Source organism: Dendroctonus ponderosae, unplaced genomic scaffold (genome assembly GCF_020466585.1).
Source record: "Dendroctonus ponderosae isolate FM_Combo_2020 unplaced genomic scaffold, Dpon_F_20191213v2 Dpon_F_20191213_1, whole genome shotgun sequence".
NCBI classification, from domain to species: Eukaryota; Metazoa; Arthropoda; class Insecta; order Coleoptera; family Curculionidae; genus Dendroctonus; species Dendroctonus ponderosae.
The window spans coordinates 28646382-28661188 of record NW_026017110.1 but is presented as its reverse complement, the minus strand read 5'-3'; the positions used below and the strand labels follow the sequence as shown (position 1 = coordinate 28661188).

The window sequence follows — 14807 nt, the reverse complement described above, 5'->3', positions numbered from 1 at the left end:
TGTTGTTCCCTAACATTGTCTGGATGTCCAGCAGGTTCAGGGCTTCATGAGGGGCTCTGTAAACAGAAGTAACAATTACTGGCCCTTTGGAGGTGAAAATGGGCTTTAAGCGTTCAGCAATTACAAGGCGGATCATGTATCTATCTCATTTCCACTAATGTGTTTTACGTATCAAAACGCGGCAGGATGGCGAATTGAATTAACAAAAAAACTGACAGATTGATTGTTTATGTTAATGTCAGATGAGTGTCAATTGAATTCAAATGGGCCTTTTTTAATCACAAAAAACATCTATAGCCTATTGAAACTATCAGGGAACTCTAAATGTATCCCATATCAGTGCAGTTTCATGTCGAAACACTACAAGTGAAGTGATAAATCGATAACCTTTGTCCATTTAAATTAAGATGTACATGCTTATTTTGTTATTGTGCTGTTCATCAAGAGTCTCCGGTGAAGATCAAGAGTTGATTTTGAAGGTAGATCCACTGACTGAAAGTTGTTTCTTCGAGTATGGGAGTGTAGACGACCAAATAGTTGCAGAATACGAAGTTCTGGATGGTGGACATGGAGAGTTCGATATATCCTTCACCTTAACTGATCCAGCCGGTCGAATTCTGGTTGCTGACTTCAAAAAGGGTGGAGAAATTCACAGAATGTACGCCAAATTAAATGGGTCCTATAAATTCTGCTTTGATAACACATTCAGTGCATTCAATACGAAAACTGTGTACTTCGAAATAGACATTTTCAACAGCACTGGTTTAGAACAGACAGACCCTTTGATCGAATTGTTTAATGAAACGTTGAAAAATGTTGCAAATATCAACACTACCATTCGGCATGTTAAGGAATATTTGGACTATGTAGAGGCAAAGCAAAAAATGTCCAAGGTGGACCATGCCAAAAGTCGCAGACTTGCCGAAGCTATTTTTATGAAAGTTAACCGTTATTCGTTCTTTGTGCTATTTGCAATGATTTTCACCAGTTTAATACAAATTTTCATGGTGAAAGGCATCTTCGATGAGAAGTCCTATGCACACAGAATGATGTCGTTTTTGGATTACTAATAATAAATTCTTCCTGATTTTGCCGTTTTCATGTCTTTTGATTCACTTAACAATTTTTCCTAATTTTCAAGATCCCACTTTGACTAAAATTTCCAAATTTATTGAATTATCAGTTATCATGTTATTCGCCGCAAATGGGCTTATCTGGTTCACACGTATCAGTCCCATTAAATTGTCCGTGTGCGTATGTGTGTGCTCGCCTTTCCATGCGCGCACGCACGCATCACTAGAACCTAAAGTTTATTCGTATCATTTGCAATCAAAATCTGACCATTCCCCATCAGTAGGTTCTTGAACACTATCCAAACTAGGAGCTGCTCCTGAGCGCCAAAAATGCGCAAATAACATGAAAAACATCGTCTGCAACCCACTGACAACCTTGTCAACTGATTGTCAAATCTCCCAACGTGATTGAAATCCGGCAATTTCACGCTTTCCACTGTTTTCTCAATAAAACCTAGCCCCGTTGTTTATCAAGTGCTACCTAGAGCTCCGCAACAATGGTAAGCACATCCCAACTCTTTCCACTGCTCAAAAACTGTCTTGTTCCATCAAAATCCCCTTGAGGTTATGTGGCGTTTGCTGGGGCTGCACCTGATCCTAAAAAGCGCATTTTTTCCTTGCAGCAGCCACAAATTGTTCTTCTCAAAGAGGGTACCGATTCGTCGCAGGGAAAGCCGCAATTGATTTCCAATATCAATGCCTGCCAGTCGATTGTTGATGCCGTTCGGACCACGTTAGGGCCGAGGGGAATGGACAAGTTGATCGTGGTTAAAAATGGCAAGGCGACCATTTCCAACGATGGGGCCACTATAATGAAGCTTTTGGATGTGGTGCATCCGGCGGCGAAAACCCTGGTTGATATCGCCAAGTCACAGGACGCCGAAGTTGGAGATGGTACCACTAGTGTGGTACTTTTGGCTGGGGAGTTTTTGAAACACATCAAACCCTATGTGGAGGAGGGAGTGCATCCGAGAGTCATCATCAGATCCATCCGAAAATGTCTGCAGTTGTGCCTTGAGAAGATCAACGAAATTTCGATCAAAATCAACAAATCGAATGCGACAGAATTCCGCTCCTTGTTGGAAAAATGCGCCGCAACTGCCATGAGCTCAAAGCTGATCAGCCAGCAGAGAGTGTTTTTCTCCAAGATGGTTGTAGATGCAGTTCTACTCCTCGATGAACTTCTCCCTTTGAACATGATTGGCATTAAAAAGGTCCAGGGTGGCGGCCTGGAAGACTCCATGCTAGTGGCCGGAGTTGCCTTCAAGAAAACCTTTTCCTATGCAGGCTTTGAGATGCAGCCCAAGGTTTATAAAAACTGCAAAATCGCCCTGCTGAACATCGAGCTCGAATTGAAAGCGGAAAGAGACAATGCAGAAGTCCGCGTTGATAACGTGAAAGAGTATCAGCAGATTGTAGATGCTGAATGGAACATTTTGTACGGGAAGCTGCAGAAAATTCACGAAAGTGGGGCCAATGTGGTGCTCTCCAAGTTGCCCATTGGTGATGTGGCTACTCAATTCTTTGCTGATCGGTAAGAATTTTATATGCATTGAATCGAATGCTTTATGTATACTGTAGGTATGAAGGAAACTCTTTCATTAACTTACACTCTTAAACAGAGATTCCCGGTAACTGCACTCTAACTTTGAAATGATTCGGAGGGTAAATTTGTAAATTATTTTGAAAGAATTGAAATAATATGAATACTAAATTGTATCTAAAAATACGCTCAAAACCTCAAAAGATATTTTTGAAAGAATTTAACAATCAGTGAGGGGAAGATTGAGTTATTTCATGATGCTTGTAGGATGGACACATTTCAATAATTTGAACAGTATTGTAATAAATTATTGTCTGTTGAATTGTGTCCTGTAATTTAAAAAAAAATCGATTTTTAAATAATATTAGGCCACAAAAATTTTCAATACTTTGAATTACAAGTTTATGAATACATCGGTTACAAAGTCAAACTTTTGCAGGAATTAGCGTCATTAAAGTCTAGTACAAAATTCAACAATTAAGCGAACAAATTAATGGATTTGAGAGGCAAAAAAAATATAATTATTAGCCAGTAGAGTATGTGCTTTCCGATACTAAAATGCTGGAAGAAAACCGAGAGTTAAAACATTCAAAACTTTGTTGGACAGATTTGAACAAACAGGAAATGTTGCATTTATGAAGCAAATTATAATTAATAAAACGGTGACAAATACAGACACTGAACTCTCGCTATTATTAACAGTCCATAAAGACCTCCAGATAAGAACTTTAAACTTTATGACAATTTTTAATTAATTACTTAAACTTAAAAGTAAATTAAATTAAATTTTTTAATATTCACTTTCGACAAAAAATTGTGGTTGTTTTCAGGGACATGTTCTGCGCTGGACGCGTTCCCGAAGAGGACCTGAAACGGACTCTGAAAGCTTGCGGAGGGGCTGTAATGACCACAGCGCACGATCTGAAAGACTCAGTATTAGGCAAATGCGATCTGTTCGAAGAACGGCAGATTGGAGGCGAGAGATTTAACTTCTTCAGGGGCTGCCCGAATGCGAAAACTTGCACCCTGATTCTGAGGGGCGGCGCCGAACAGTTTTTGGAGGAAACCGAACGTTCTCTGCACGACGCCATCATGATAGTCCGAAGAACTATTAAAAGCGATGCTGTTGTTGCTGGTCAGTTTCAAATGGATTAGTTCTTTTGCAAGCTAGTAGTTAACATTGGCATTCTGTTTCCTCTACAGGTGGTGGTGCCATTGAAATGGAACTCTCGAAAATGCTGCGTGACTACTCGAGGACAATCGCCGGAAAGGAACAGCTGTTGATCAGCGCTATCGCGAAAGCGCTAGAAATCATTCCAAGGCAGTTATGCGATAATGCAGGTTTCGATGCCACCAATATTCTGAACAAGTTGCGCCAGAAGCACGCTCAGGGGCAGTGTTGGTACGGGGTGGACATCAATCAGGAGGACATCAGCGACAATTATGCGCTGTGCGTTTGGGAGCCCGCCATCATCAAGATCAACGCCTTAACTGCCGCTACTGAGGCTGCATCTTTGATTCTTTCCGTCGATGAGACGATTAAAAATCAAACGTCTGGAGGAGATCAGCAGCCGCAAATGGGCCGCGGAATGGGACGACCCATGTAACAAACATATTGCTAGAATTTTCGTACTAAAGTTTGGATAATTTTTTTCTTTTATGAATGAAGAGCTTCTGTGGAAGTTGTTGGTGGACAACAAATTCCATTGTAGCATTTCACCTACGTCTGATTTTTAGTGTTCTGTATTACAAGCTGCTTAATTAATAAATGATTAATACAAAACATGTTTCATTCGCCTTGAAATACTTTCCTGGAAACTGGATAGTTTTGCTCTGACTGAGCTGGAAGAGAGCTAAGAACTAAAAGCTTTTAGCGCTTTTTCGGTTACAGAGAACTAGAACATATGAAACTACAAGGAAAAAGGTATTACGATGCATTTAGCGCTTCTAAAGTGCGGATTTTTCAAAAAAATCAACATTGAAACCAACCGTTTGAAAATCCTGAATATTTAAACTAATTTTGTGTGGTTCATTTAAATAGCTGCCTGTGATTTCTAGTCTTTGTTTTCACATGTTTCTATTATTTTTCCTTCAATACTATACATTTATGTTTCAGAATGTTTTGAAGGTTTTATGGTCATTGATTTCGTTCACATCCATCGTTCTATTACTTTTGTGCCTACAAAAATGATGTTGCTTTAAACGCAATTGTTAATATTCTGTTGGTGATTTTACTGTAAGTTTTGAGTAGTTTTTCTATGCACGAAATCAAGCCTGCCAGATTTTTTATGAAAATAAATAACGTTTTTTCACCAGTTTATTAAATGCGTTTGCAATTGCTTTCTCCACTAAATCCGTATTTTTTAATAACTAATTGCGTTTATAATGCGCTATTCTAAGCTTAACTGTTTGATTTAATCTATATAACAGAATATTTTCAACTGCGTCTCTGGCTCTTTCTAGGCTTTTTGGCTTTTCTAATTGTTATACAGGGTGTCCCACCGAAACTGCCGTGATCGACATCTGCAAACTGTAAATAGCAGACATTTGAAAATTGGGCAGTGTGCCGAGGTCATTGGGGGCACGCCGCCTAAAATATTTTCAAGATGGCCACAGTTCCGGTTACACGGGAAGTGCGTATAAACTTGCTTATTTTAAATGGAACACCCTATATATTATTACATTTTTGAATTCTACTATAAATTATAAATTTATTTCATGAATAGTATTCTATACCTAAGTCTAACCGTTTTTGAGATATTTGAAATTTTTTGTAAAAATTTACAGTTGCAGCCACTCGAATAATTATTCATTTTTCCTATAAGGGAATTTGTCATACTTAATTTGAGTCTCATTTATTGTTGAAAAGGACGTACTTTAATGGAATTTTGATAAGATTTTGAAAACTATTAATACAAAGTGTTAAAAAAAATTGGTTTCAAAATACAGTTGAGAAAACCGCTCAAAATCAATTTCTTCAAATGAAACCCCCATTTTTTATTATTTTGCCATATTCAGGATTAAAAATAAGTGTAAGTTTGTGTAACGATTTCTATTCCAAAAGTGTTTAGTTTTCGAAATATTGCCAATTTAATGTTTTCATATGGCTATTTGACAGCATCTTCTTTTAAATCCTGTCAGTCTTAGTTGCCATGACAAAAGTGGCCATTTTTAATGCAATAAAAGCCAAAGGAATGCTGACAGCTGTCAGTTACCTTTTGAAAATAATTAATAATCATGGCCGGATGCTTAAATTATACAAACGAAGATTATTTAAGCTTATTTATTATTTATGGAGAATGTGATAAAGTTATATCAAGAACATGAAAGAATGTGATACAGCTTTATCACATTCTTCATAAATAATAAATAAGTTTAAATAATCTTGGTTTGTATAATTGAAGCGCCCTGGCATGATTATTAATTATTTTCAAAAGGTAACTGACAGTTGTCGTCAGCATTTCTTTGGCATTTGATTCATAAAAAATGGCCACTTTTGTCATGGAAACCAACAGGATTTAAAAGAAGGTGCTGCAAAATAGCCATATGAAAACATTAAATTGGCAATATTTCGAAAACTAAACACTTTTGGAATAGACATCGTTATACAAACTTACACTTATTTTTAATAACGAATATGACAAAATTATCAAAAATGAGGGTTTCCATTTGAAAAAAACGATTTTGGGCGGTTTTCTCAACTGTATTTTTAAACTTATTTTTTCCACACTTTGCATTAATAGTTTTCAATTTTTTTTCCAAATTCCATTAAAGTAAGTCCTTTTCAACAATAAATCCGACTTAAATTAAGTATGATAAATTTCCTTATAGGAAAAATTAATCTGGAGTGGCTGCAACTGTCATTTTTTACATAAAATTTCATTTTCATAAAAATCAAAAACGGTTAGACTTGGCTACAGGATATTATATATAAAATATATTTAGAATTTGGAGTAGAATTCAAAAATGTAATACTATATAGGGTACCCGAACACGTGTTCCATTTAAAATAAGCAAGTTGATACGTACTTCCGGTATAACCGGAAGTGTGGCCATTTTGAAAATATTTTAGACCGCTGGCCCCCAATGACCTTGGCAGACTGTCAAATTTTAAAATTTCTCCTAATTACAGTTTGTCAGATATCGATCGCGGCGGTTCCCGGCGGGACACCCTGCATAGGGGTTTAAATTATAAGCGTTTTGAAATATTAATTTTACACTTCTTTAAAAGTTTTATTCCTTAATTTATTTTAAAGTAAATAACGCGTACATTTGTACGTAAATAATGTGATGGTTCGAAACCTTACTACATACTTTAAAAGTGCATTTAATTTAGCAGTGAACAATGTGGAATTTTAGTGGAATTCAAATGTTTGAATCCTCAGAAAAACCCGTCATTTAACTGTTATTTCTTAACTACCGTTGAGACAAAGTCACGTCGTGTAGACGTTATAAAGACGTAATATTGGGCAATTATTGCATTAGTGCGTAATTGGTGTCTTTAGGAGATTTGAGTTTTAAGCGGTTATTTAAAGTGAAAATGAACATTTTTTATGTAAAAATACGTATTTAAATATTTTAACTTTAATTTAATTAAGTCTAATGTTCTTTTTAAGTAACAACTGAGACGTTGTTAAGAAAACTTTTCCGGGACGCTTTAACTGCTTCGTGTAACATGTAATGACCATTAAAGCGATTTTATGAACCTTATGGTAGAGATAACTGCATAAACATGACAAAAAGCAACCTTTTCCGGCAAAGTATTCCAGGCCAAAATGGCACAAGAAATAGCGTTGCAAAGTAATGGACTTGCTTCCCCTGTGGAGCCTGTTGGTCGTCCAGAAGAGATGTTTCTACGCTTGGGGATAGGCGGATGATATCGCAATTATTGTGCAAGGCAAGTTCGTACACACTAATATATATATTTTCGCTTTAAAGGACAACATTCCCATAACAAAGTCAAGTAGAACAGAAACATTACGTAATATGAAATACACTGAACCTAAATATTAGTACATCGGTTCAGTGAACAATGGGGTGCATTGCATTAATAAAAAACTGGATATTTTTATCCAACAATACCGGTCAACGATTCCCTATCTATATCTTACGTTGCCACCAAATATGTGCACATTGGCGAGGTGCTCGAGATTGGAAACAATGACTCGGTAAATAAGGAGCATGTTTCAGGTCTTTAGTCGAAATTGTTAATATACATCTGAGATTAGCCATTATCTTGCCCAATTGGGTTCACTGGTTAAAAAAGTCGATACTTTTCCTTGCCATCATTATCATCCAGGCGCTCTAATCAATATTTAAATAGACTTGAAGACTTTTCATATCTCGTATAATTATAAGTTTAGCACATTACGGTGGTGGATTGCTCTGTAATCGGTAATGTACTATTTGGGCGACTATGACGAAGAAACGTGATACAATCCGGATCCAGAATGAGTCTTTTTACGACCCGATGGCCGTTACCTGGACCGAAAAATACGACAAGGAAATTTCGGCCGTTTGGAATCATGTGCCTGAAAGGATTGCCAAGTTTCTGGCGACTGTAGCTGTCTTTGTATTGGGAGTATCCATCAATGGTGAGTGAAAAAGTCTGCAGCAGCTTATTGGTTTTCCTTTGTGAACGCTTTTATATTTTATTCAACTTTTATTAATTTGACAATCAATATACTTTTTAACGTTTTCATTCATTCATTCCTCCAACAGTGAATGATCAGTTTGCTCGTATCGATACAAGCACTTAAGAGTTTCGAAAACACATCTTATCATCTTTCAAGTCGTTGATCCTGATGGAACTCACGTATGATTCGTGATAGGAAAAATGTATTTTGAGGTAAATTAAATGGGGATTTTTAGATTTTATTTTCAATTTAAATTCCTCATTCTTATGTCCATTTCCTCACCAGTTTTAGAGTCGAAAATCTCATGGGGGTTTCGTGTTCGGGTCATGTTTATTCCAATAGAAATGTACGCATCCCCGGATTTATTGAAGTTCGCTGGGTGGGGGAAGAGTTTATTTCTTCCAGGCATAAATATGCTCTTGAAGATGGAGCTTCAACTCTGCTATTATGCGTTTGTTGTATTTTTGATGCAAATTCAGCTGAAAATGTTCTATTGAAGTGGAATCTTCATCAACAGGTGATATTTTCGCACTCTTCACGAAATCATCCATTTTTGGAAATATAAATAATTTTAAAAAGTTAAGAAATTTGGCGACATCTCAAAATGGGCCATTCTAGTATCTGAGGGTATTTTTGCCAAATTAAAGTTCGATTTAAGCGATTCATTGATAAAGTAATATATGGAGTGTGCAAATTTGCTCCTTCTCAGTGCTAAAAGTTAGAGGTGAAAAATTACCCATGTGGCGGAATGATGATCTGATGGTTCTCTAAATGAGCTACAGAAAATGTTCAGATAATAGATCAGATATTTTCAATGGTTCCTGAGATACGCGCTCTTAAACTTCGACAGCACCGGAAAAAATTTAGAAAATGGCTTAACTTTTTAAAGGTCAGAAATTTATTAAGATAAAGTCAGAAATTCATTAAGATAAAGTCAGAAATTTATTAATGAGAAAGTGATAGCTCTGGAAATGAGCTACAGAAAAGTTTCATATGATGGACCAGATATTTTTAACCGTTTCTGAGATACGCGCTCTTAAACTTCGACCGACGGCCTATAAAAAATTACAATTTGGCTTCTAACTTTTCAAAAGTAAGAAATTTTCGATCCGACTTAATGGGAAGCTGATAGTTCTGGAAATCAGCTACAGAAAAGATTCAGATGACAAATTAGAAATTTTGAACCGTTTCTGAGATACGCGCTCTTAAACTTCGACCGGCTGTAAAACATTTACAATTTGGCTTCAACTTTTTAAAGTTAAGAAATTTCTGTGAGCCTTAATGAGAAACGGATAGTTCCATAAACGAGCTAAACGTGGACGACCCGTAAAAATTTTGGAAATTGGCTTCTAACTTTTTGAAGATGAAAAATTTCTTATCATGCTTAATGGGAAACTGATAGTTCTGGAAATGAGCCACAGAAACGATTCAGATGACGAATCAGAAATTTTCAACCGTTTCTGAGATATGCGCTCTTAAACATCGACCACCTGTAAAACATTTACAATTTGACTTCTAACTTTTTAAAGGTAAGAAATTTCTGATGAGACGTAATGGAAAACTGATAGTTCTGGAAATGAGCTGCAGAAAATATTCAGATGACGAATCAGAAATTTTCAACCGTTTGTGAGATACACACTCTCAACTTCTACGGTGTCTAAAAATTTCACCATTGTGCATCTAACTATTTAAAGGTTAGGAATTTTGGATAAATCCTAATTAGAAATAGTAGTTTTTGAAATGCTTTATCGAAAAGGTCTTTACGAGTAATGCGATATTTTAATCCGTTTGCGAGCTATGAGCTGTTAAACCTCCACAGGGTTTAAAATTTCTTACAATTCTGCTTGTAACTTTATAAAGGTTGGAAAATTCTATATTATTTTAGTTTTAGTTTGTTTTGCTTCGAGTTTTTTAAAGGTTAAGATCTACTAATAAAAGCTCATTGGTAAAAACACTGGTCTTTGAGACGCTCTTTTTGAAATATTCTTAAAACAGACCGGATGTTTTCACCTGTTTCTTCTTTAGAGGATAGCAGTTGCTGATAAAACCAGCCAGATTGTTCAGATGGAATGAATATTTTCAACACACACAAATATAAACGTTTGAAGATGTTCATTCTTTTGCCCTTAGCTTTCAAACGTTAGGAATTGAAAAGGAAAAGTAACTGGTTAAATAAGTAAATAATAAAAATGGCCTTTCGAAAAGTTTATTAAGGCAAATCAAATACTTTCAAACAATTTTGAAAAATTGCATTTTTTGAACTTTAAACGCTTAGAATGGGACGTAGTCTCTACTGAGTTTTTTCTGGCTGGTTTTTAGTAAGTGTGCTGCGATTAATATACACTTAAGGATTAATATATCAAAAACATGCAAAGATTGGCAACTAATATAATGCTGAAAACGGAATAATATCAACTTTTAACCAAACCTTTAATAACTTCTGCCGTATATTTAATGGATTGAACATCGGAAAACATCACACAAACATAAGCACATTTTGGCTAATAACGATCAAACGTTGCAAAATAACGCAAGAACTTAAGGGATTGAAAGTATTTAAAACGGAGTAGGAAATTCGATTTATTGGCCACTAATATACAGAGTGGCTGTAAAAAAAATCTGCAAGAGATTGAAAATTATTAACTCAAAAGTCGCCATGTAGTTAAGATTCCATTGGAATAGTCTTAATTAATAGAGATTTGAAAGTTGAAAATTAAACTGAACTAATCAATTACATAGCGTGCACGCGAAAAAACAAAGATACAATTAAAACTTTCACACTCTGTATCTTGAACGCTAAACACTCAATAAAATTGTGTATATTTCCACTAAATTGTACACTCATTTTCCCGACTCATCAGTCAAAACACCCTGTATACAGAGTGAGCCATAACAGGGCGATCAAACTTTTGCAACAGATAGAATGGATGAAAGTACCGGATGTTGAAGATTAATTGAATTAATGAAATAAACGAAAAAAAAAGTACATCTTACTATCAAAGTGAAACTTATGTACATTTTACTATAAGTAAATTATCTTATCACGGTTTGAGTCACCGTTCAAGGATGTGGCGTTTGTTTCATCCGAAAATACCGATTTTGGCATTGATTTTCAAGTTTCAGCTGCACAATTCAATGAGAAAAATTCTCTATTCCAGGTGACTGGATTGCCGTCTGTGTCCACTTAGCCAGACAATTCGGATTTTATCAAAACATCCACGCATCATCGAATAGCTCAATTAGCTGGACCGGATTATCTTTAGAATCTCTCAAGCTCAACAATCTATGGAGCTTCTGGTGGCCTTCCTGCGTTATCTCCTACGGAATGTACTTTATTATCGGCGGATTCATACAAGTGAGTAGAGTACAAGTTAATAAATTTTTCTCTTCCAAATATACTTAGTAACCTTTAGCCCTGATAAAATATGATACACGTGGGAAAACAGACGACGAACGACCAATCTGATTGTGGAGGTTTCAAGTGCTCCGGGTGACGTCTAAAGTGGCACGCACACAGGTGGCCGATTGGAAGTTTGAATTTTATCGTGAAAAAGGCATTTTAACGCTCTGCTGTACTCAAGAAAATTCTAGTTTTTCCAGAACTTTCTTTTGCCTTAACAAACGCATTTTGTTCCAGTGGTACTACTATGTAAGGCAACGGGAGACACCAGAAGAATGGAAATGCCAGCCGCAAAAATGGTTGACGCCAGAATTGGAAAAGAACGAAATTTTCTGGGGTTCTACCACTCTCTTCATGAACGCCACCATTAGCTCCATTCTCTCCTGCTACATTTACAATGGCGGCTACAGTAGCGTTTATTACAACTTTAGCGAATTTGGATGGTTGTGGTTCTTCCTCCAGTTTCCCATTATCTTCCTGTACCAGGTAAGAGCCCAATGGTGGCACAGAAGCTTTAAAGTCGTGTTTTCTTAGGCATTTTTGTAGAATTTTGTTGCATCTTATTTAAGTGAGACTACTGTTACACTTTGTTATTAGACTTCGTCTATAATGCTCCAGAATTTAGTACTTTCTAGGGAGGAAAACCAAGTTAAAGGAACAACACATGAAGATTATTCATCAATTATCATCAATAATAATTCGTGAAGAGTTAAAATATAGTCGAAAAAAACACAAAACGGTGAAGAAGTTTTAACACGATTTCCAATAGATACCAAATAATAGATAATGCAAAGTGCAGATGGACTGATACCTACTTAGAAAGAAACAAACTGCAAACAGCGAAGCAACAGACAAAAGAGGAGGAAAACAATTACAGATTCAGCAAAACAAATGTGAACAAAAAACAAGCCTAATGAGAACGAATTTAAATATTGTAAAATTGGAACAGAGAACGTGGAAGACTCAACCGGACATTTGGAAGAGAAAAAAGGAAAGAAAGAAAAATGTAAAAAAAGTAACAAAGAAAACCTTAGCTAAAGCAGAAACAAAAACATGACGATTTATGATACATCGAAAGCTGAAGCAGCAGAAAAATAAATCACGCTTGTGAAGATGACCCGAAAAAACTGTAGCTTCTTGTTTATTACGAAGCTATGGCCACACATGCCGAATTTTTGAATTTCGGCACAATTTGACCAAAACTGTGTCGAAATTTCGCTCACTTTTCCATAGTAGTATTTGTTTGGTTAATGAGTTGTTTAATTTTTTAGTGAGTGGTGTAGAAATTATCGCGATAACTTAATTTGTGTCTAATATATGACAAAAAGTTGGCATCATGTTTGAAATCATGACCTAATCTTGTATTTTTAGTGTCCAATTTAAATTGCATTTTGTGTAAAAGCCGCGTTTATTTCCTAATTTTAGCTCGCCATTGTGAGTGAGGTTTTTAATTCGCTATCTAGTCGCAGAAAAACAAGTGCTGTAGCTCTAATGGTTTTTTAGATATGACCAAAAATGCGGGGCCATGTTTGCCAAAACCGCGCAAATATAGAAGCAAAGGAATTTTTGCTTTTTGCGTCAACATTATCAGTATTTTATTAGTAAAAGTATTATTCCGTAAAAGCACTATTTAATTCTCTATCTAGTGGTGTAAAAATGCGCGCTCTGGCTAAATATTCTCATAAAATATGAGCGAAAAAATGACCTAATGTTTGAAATGATGGCCTAATAGTGTGTGTTTTGGTGTAACACTGAAATCGCATTTCTGGTGAAACCTGCCACTATTTTTTAACTCAAGTTTACCGTTGTTAATGACGTTTTTAATTATCTATCCAATGACTGAAAAATGAGCGCTGTAACTCCATTGGTTCTTAAGGTATGAGCAATAAATGGCGACATGTTTCAGTCGATGGCACATTATTGAAAAAATGTAAAAATATTTGCGTAAAATCTGGTAATATTTTCCAAGTAGTACCTTATTCTCATTACCTAAACATAAAAAAAGAAAAGCGTCAGCTTCACCACTACAACCAAAACCAAGTCCAATTGAAATGGAACAAAATATACAGGCAAAAATTCGAAGGCGGTTGGTTGTTAGTAATATTGTAGACTACAACAAAATAAATTTTTTTTAAAGTTGGAGCCATTTATATACCACCGAGATATAATCTTAAAATAGACGATTATTCGTTTATATTAAGACGTATGGGAGAAAGATTCATACTAGGAGAAGACTTTAATGCTAAACACGTAGATTGGGGCGCAAGAATAACAAATACAAAAGGAAAAGCGTTGAGAGAAGCTATTAGAAATATGAGCGGTAACTTCATTCCACGGGAAAACCAACTTACTGGCCAGCGGATAGGACGAAAATCCCAGATTTATTGAACTTTATCTCCAGAAAAGTATCATCGAATTACCTCGAAATTAATGACTTGAATTGAAAAACCTTGAATCAGATCATTCAGCAGTAGTCATGACTATGAGTGAGAAAATCATTAAAAGGGAAGCCAAGCCAACACTCACCAACAAAACAACGGATTGGAAGTGCTTCCAAGCTGACCTACAAGAAGAAATCACGTTGAACTTAAGATTGAAAACAGCCGACCAACTCGACATAGAAACCGAAAAATTCACGACTCTGCTACAAACAGTTGCTTACAAAAACACCAAAGAAATTACTCACATCACGAAAGGAGTAAATTATCCGGTTGAAATTCGGATTTTAGTCAAAGAGAAAAGAAAAGCAAGAAGACGATGGCAACAAACACGTCATCCTAGCGATAAGACATCATTAAATAGACGAACTCAAAAGCTAAAACGTGAAATTTACAAATTAAAAAAAAATTATCTAAATTCCTTTATTACAAATTTATCAGCAGATAAGGAAACTGAACATTCCTTGTGGAAGGTTACAAAGAAAGTTAGAAAACCAGTTGTGTCAATACCGCCTATTAGAAAGGGACTAAGCGATTGGGCTCGTGATGATCAACAAAAAGCGGATCTATTTGCTGAATATCTGGCAGGAGTATTTGTACCAAACGACGTACAATACAACCAACACAATAACCCACCGGTTGCAGACAATATTTCGTCCTCCAATTCGATCGACATGATTGCTCCTGTTACTCCGAAAGAAGTAGCAGAATAAATTA

The 14807-nt window shown here is 35.9% G+C and overlaps 3 protein-coding genes across 3 annotated transcripts in view; all 3 read left to right on the top strand.

Annotated features, from left to right (window-relative positions):
* Positions 1 to 6: 6 nt before the first annotated feature.
* Positions 7 to 1097, top strand: LOC109535436 (transmembrane emp24 domain-containing protein 5). The gene has a single exon (XM_019901348.2). The coding sequence runs from the start codon at positions 408 to 410 to the stop codon at positions 1068 to 1070; it is 663 nt and encodes a 220-aa protein (XP_019756907.1). The 5' UTR covers positions 7 to 407; the 3' UTR covers positions 1071 to 1097.
* Positions 1098 to 1356: 259 nt separating this feature from the next.
* LOC109535432 (T-complex protein 1 subunit eta) lies at positions 1357 to 4399 on the top strand. Its single transcript, XM_048668287.1, has 4 exons — positions 1357 to 1573; positions 1697 to 2607; positions 3447 to 3751; positions 3820 to 4399. The coding sequence occupies exons 1-4, from the start codon at positions 1571 to 1573 to the stop codon at positions 4221 to 4223; spliced, it is 1623 nt and encodes a 540-aa protein (XP_048524244.1). The 5' UTR covers positions 1357 to 1570; the 3' UTR covers positions 4224 to 4399.
* A 3346-nt stretch (positions 4400 to 7745) lies between these two features.
* The window catches only part of LOC109535430 (delta(7)-sterol 5(6)-desaturase erg32), a 10894-nt gene continuing 3832 nt past the window's right edge, over positions 7746 to 14807 (top strand). Inside the window, exons 1-3 of the mRNA XM_048661580.1 lie at positions 7746 to 8210; positions 11411 to 11607; positions 11890 to 12138. Of these exons, the coding sequence (XP_048517537.1) occupies positions 8033 to 8210; positions 11411 to 11607; positions 11890 to 12138 (624 nt within the window). The 5' untranslated portion in view covers positions 7746 to 8032. The remainder of the gene's footprint in view (positions 8211 to 11410; positions 11608 to 11889; positions 12139 to 14807) is intronic.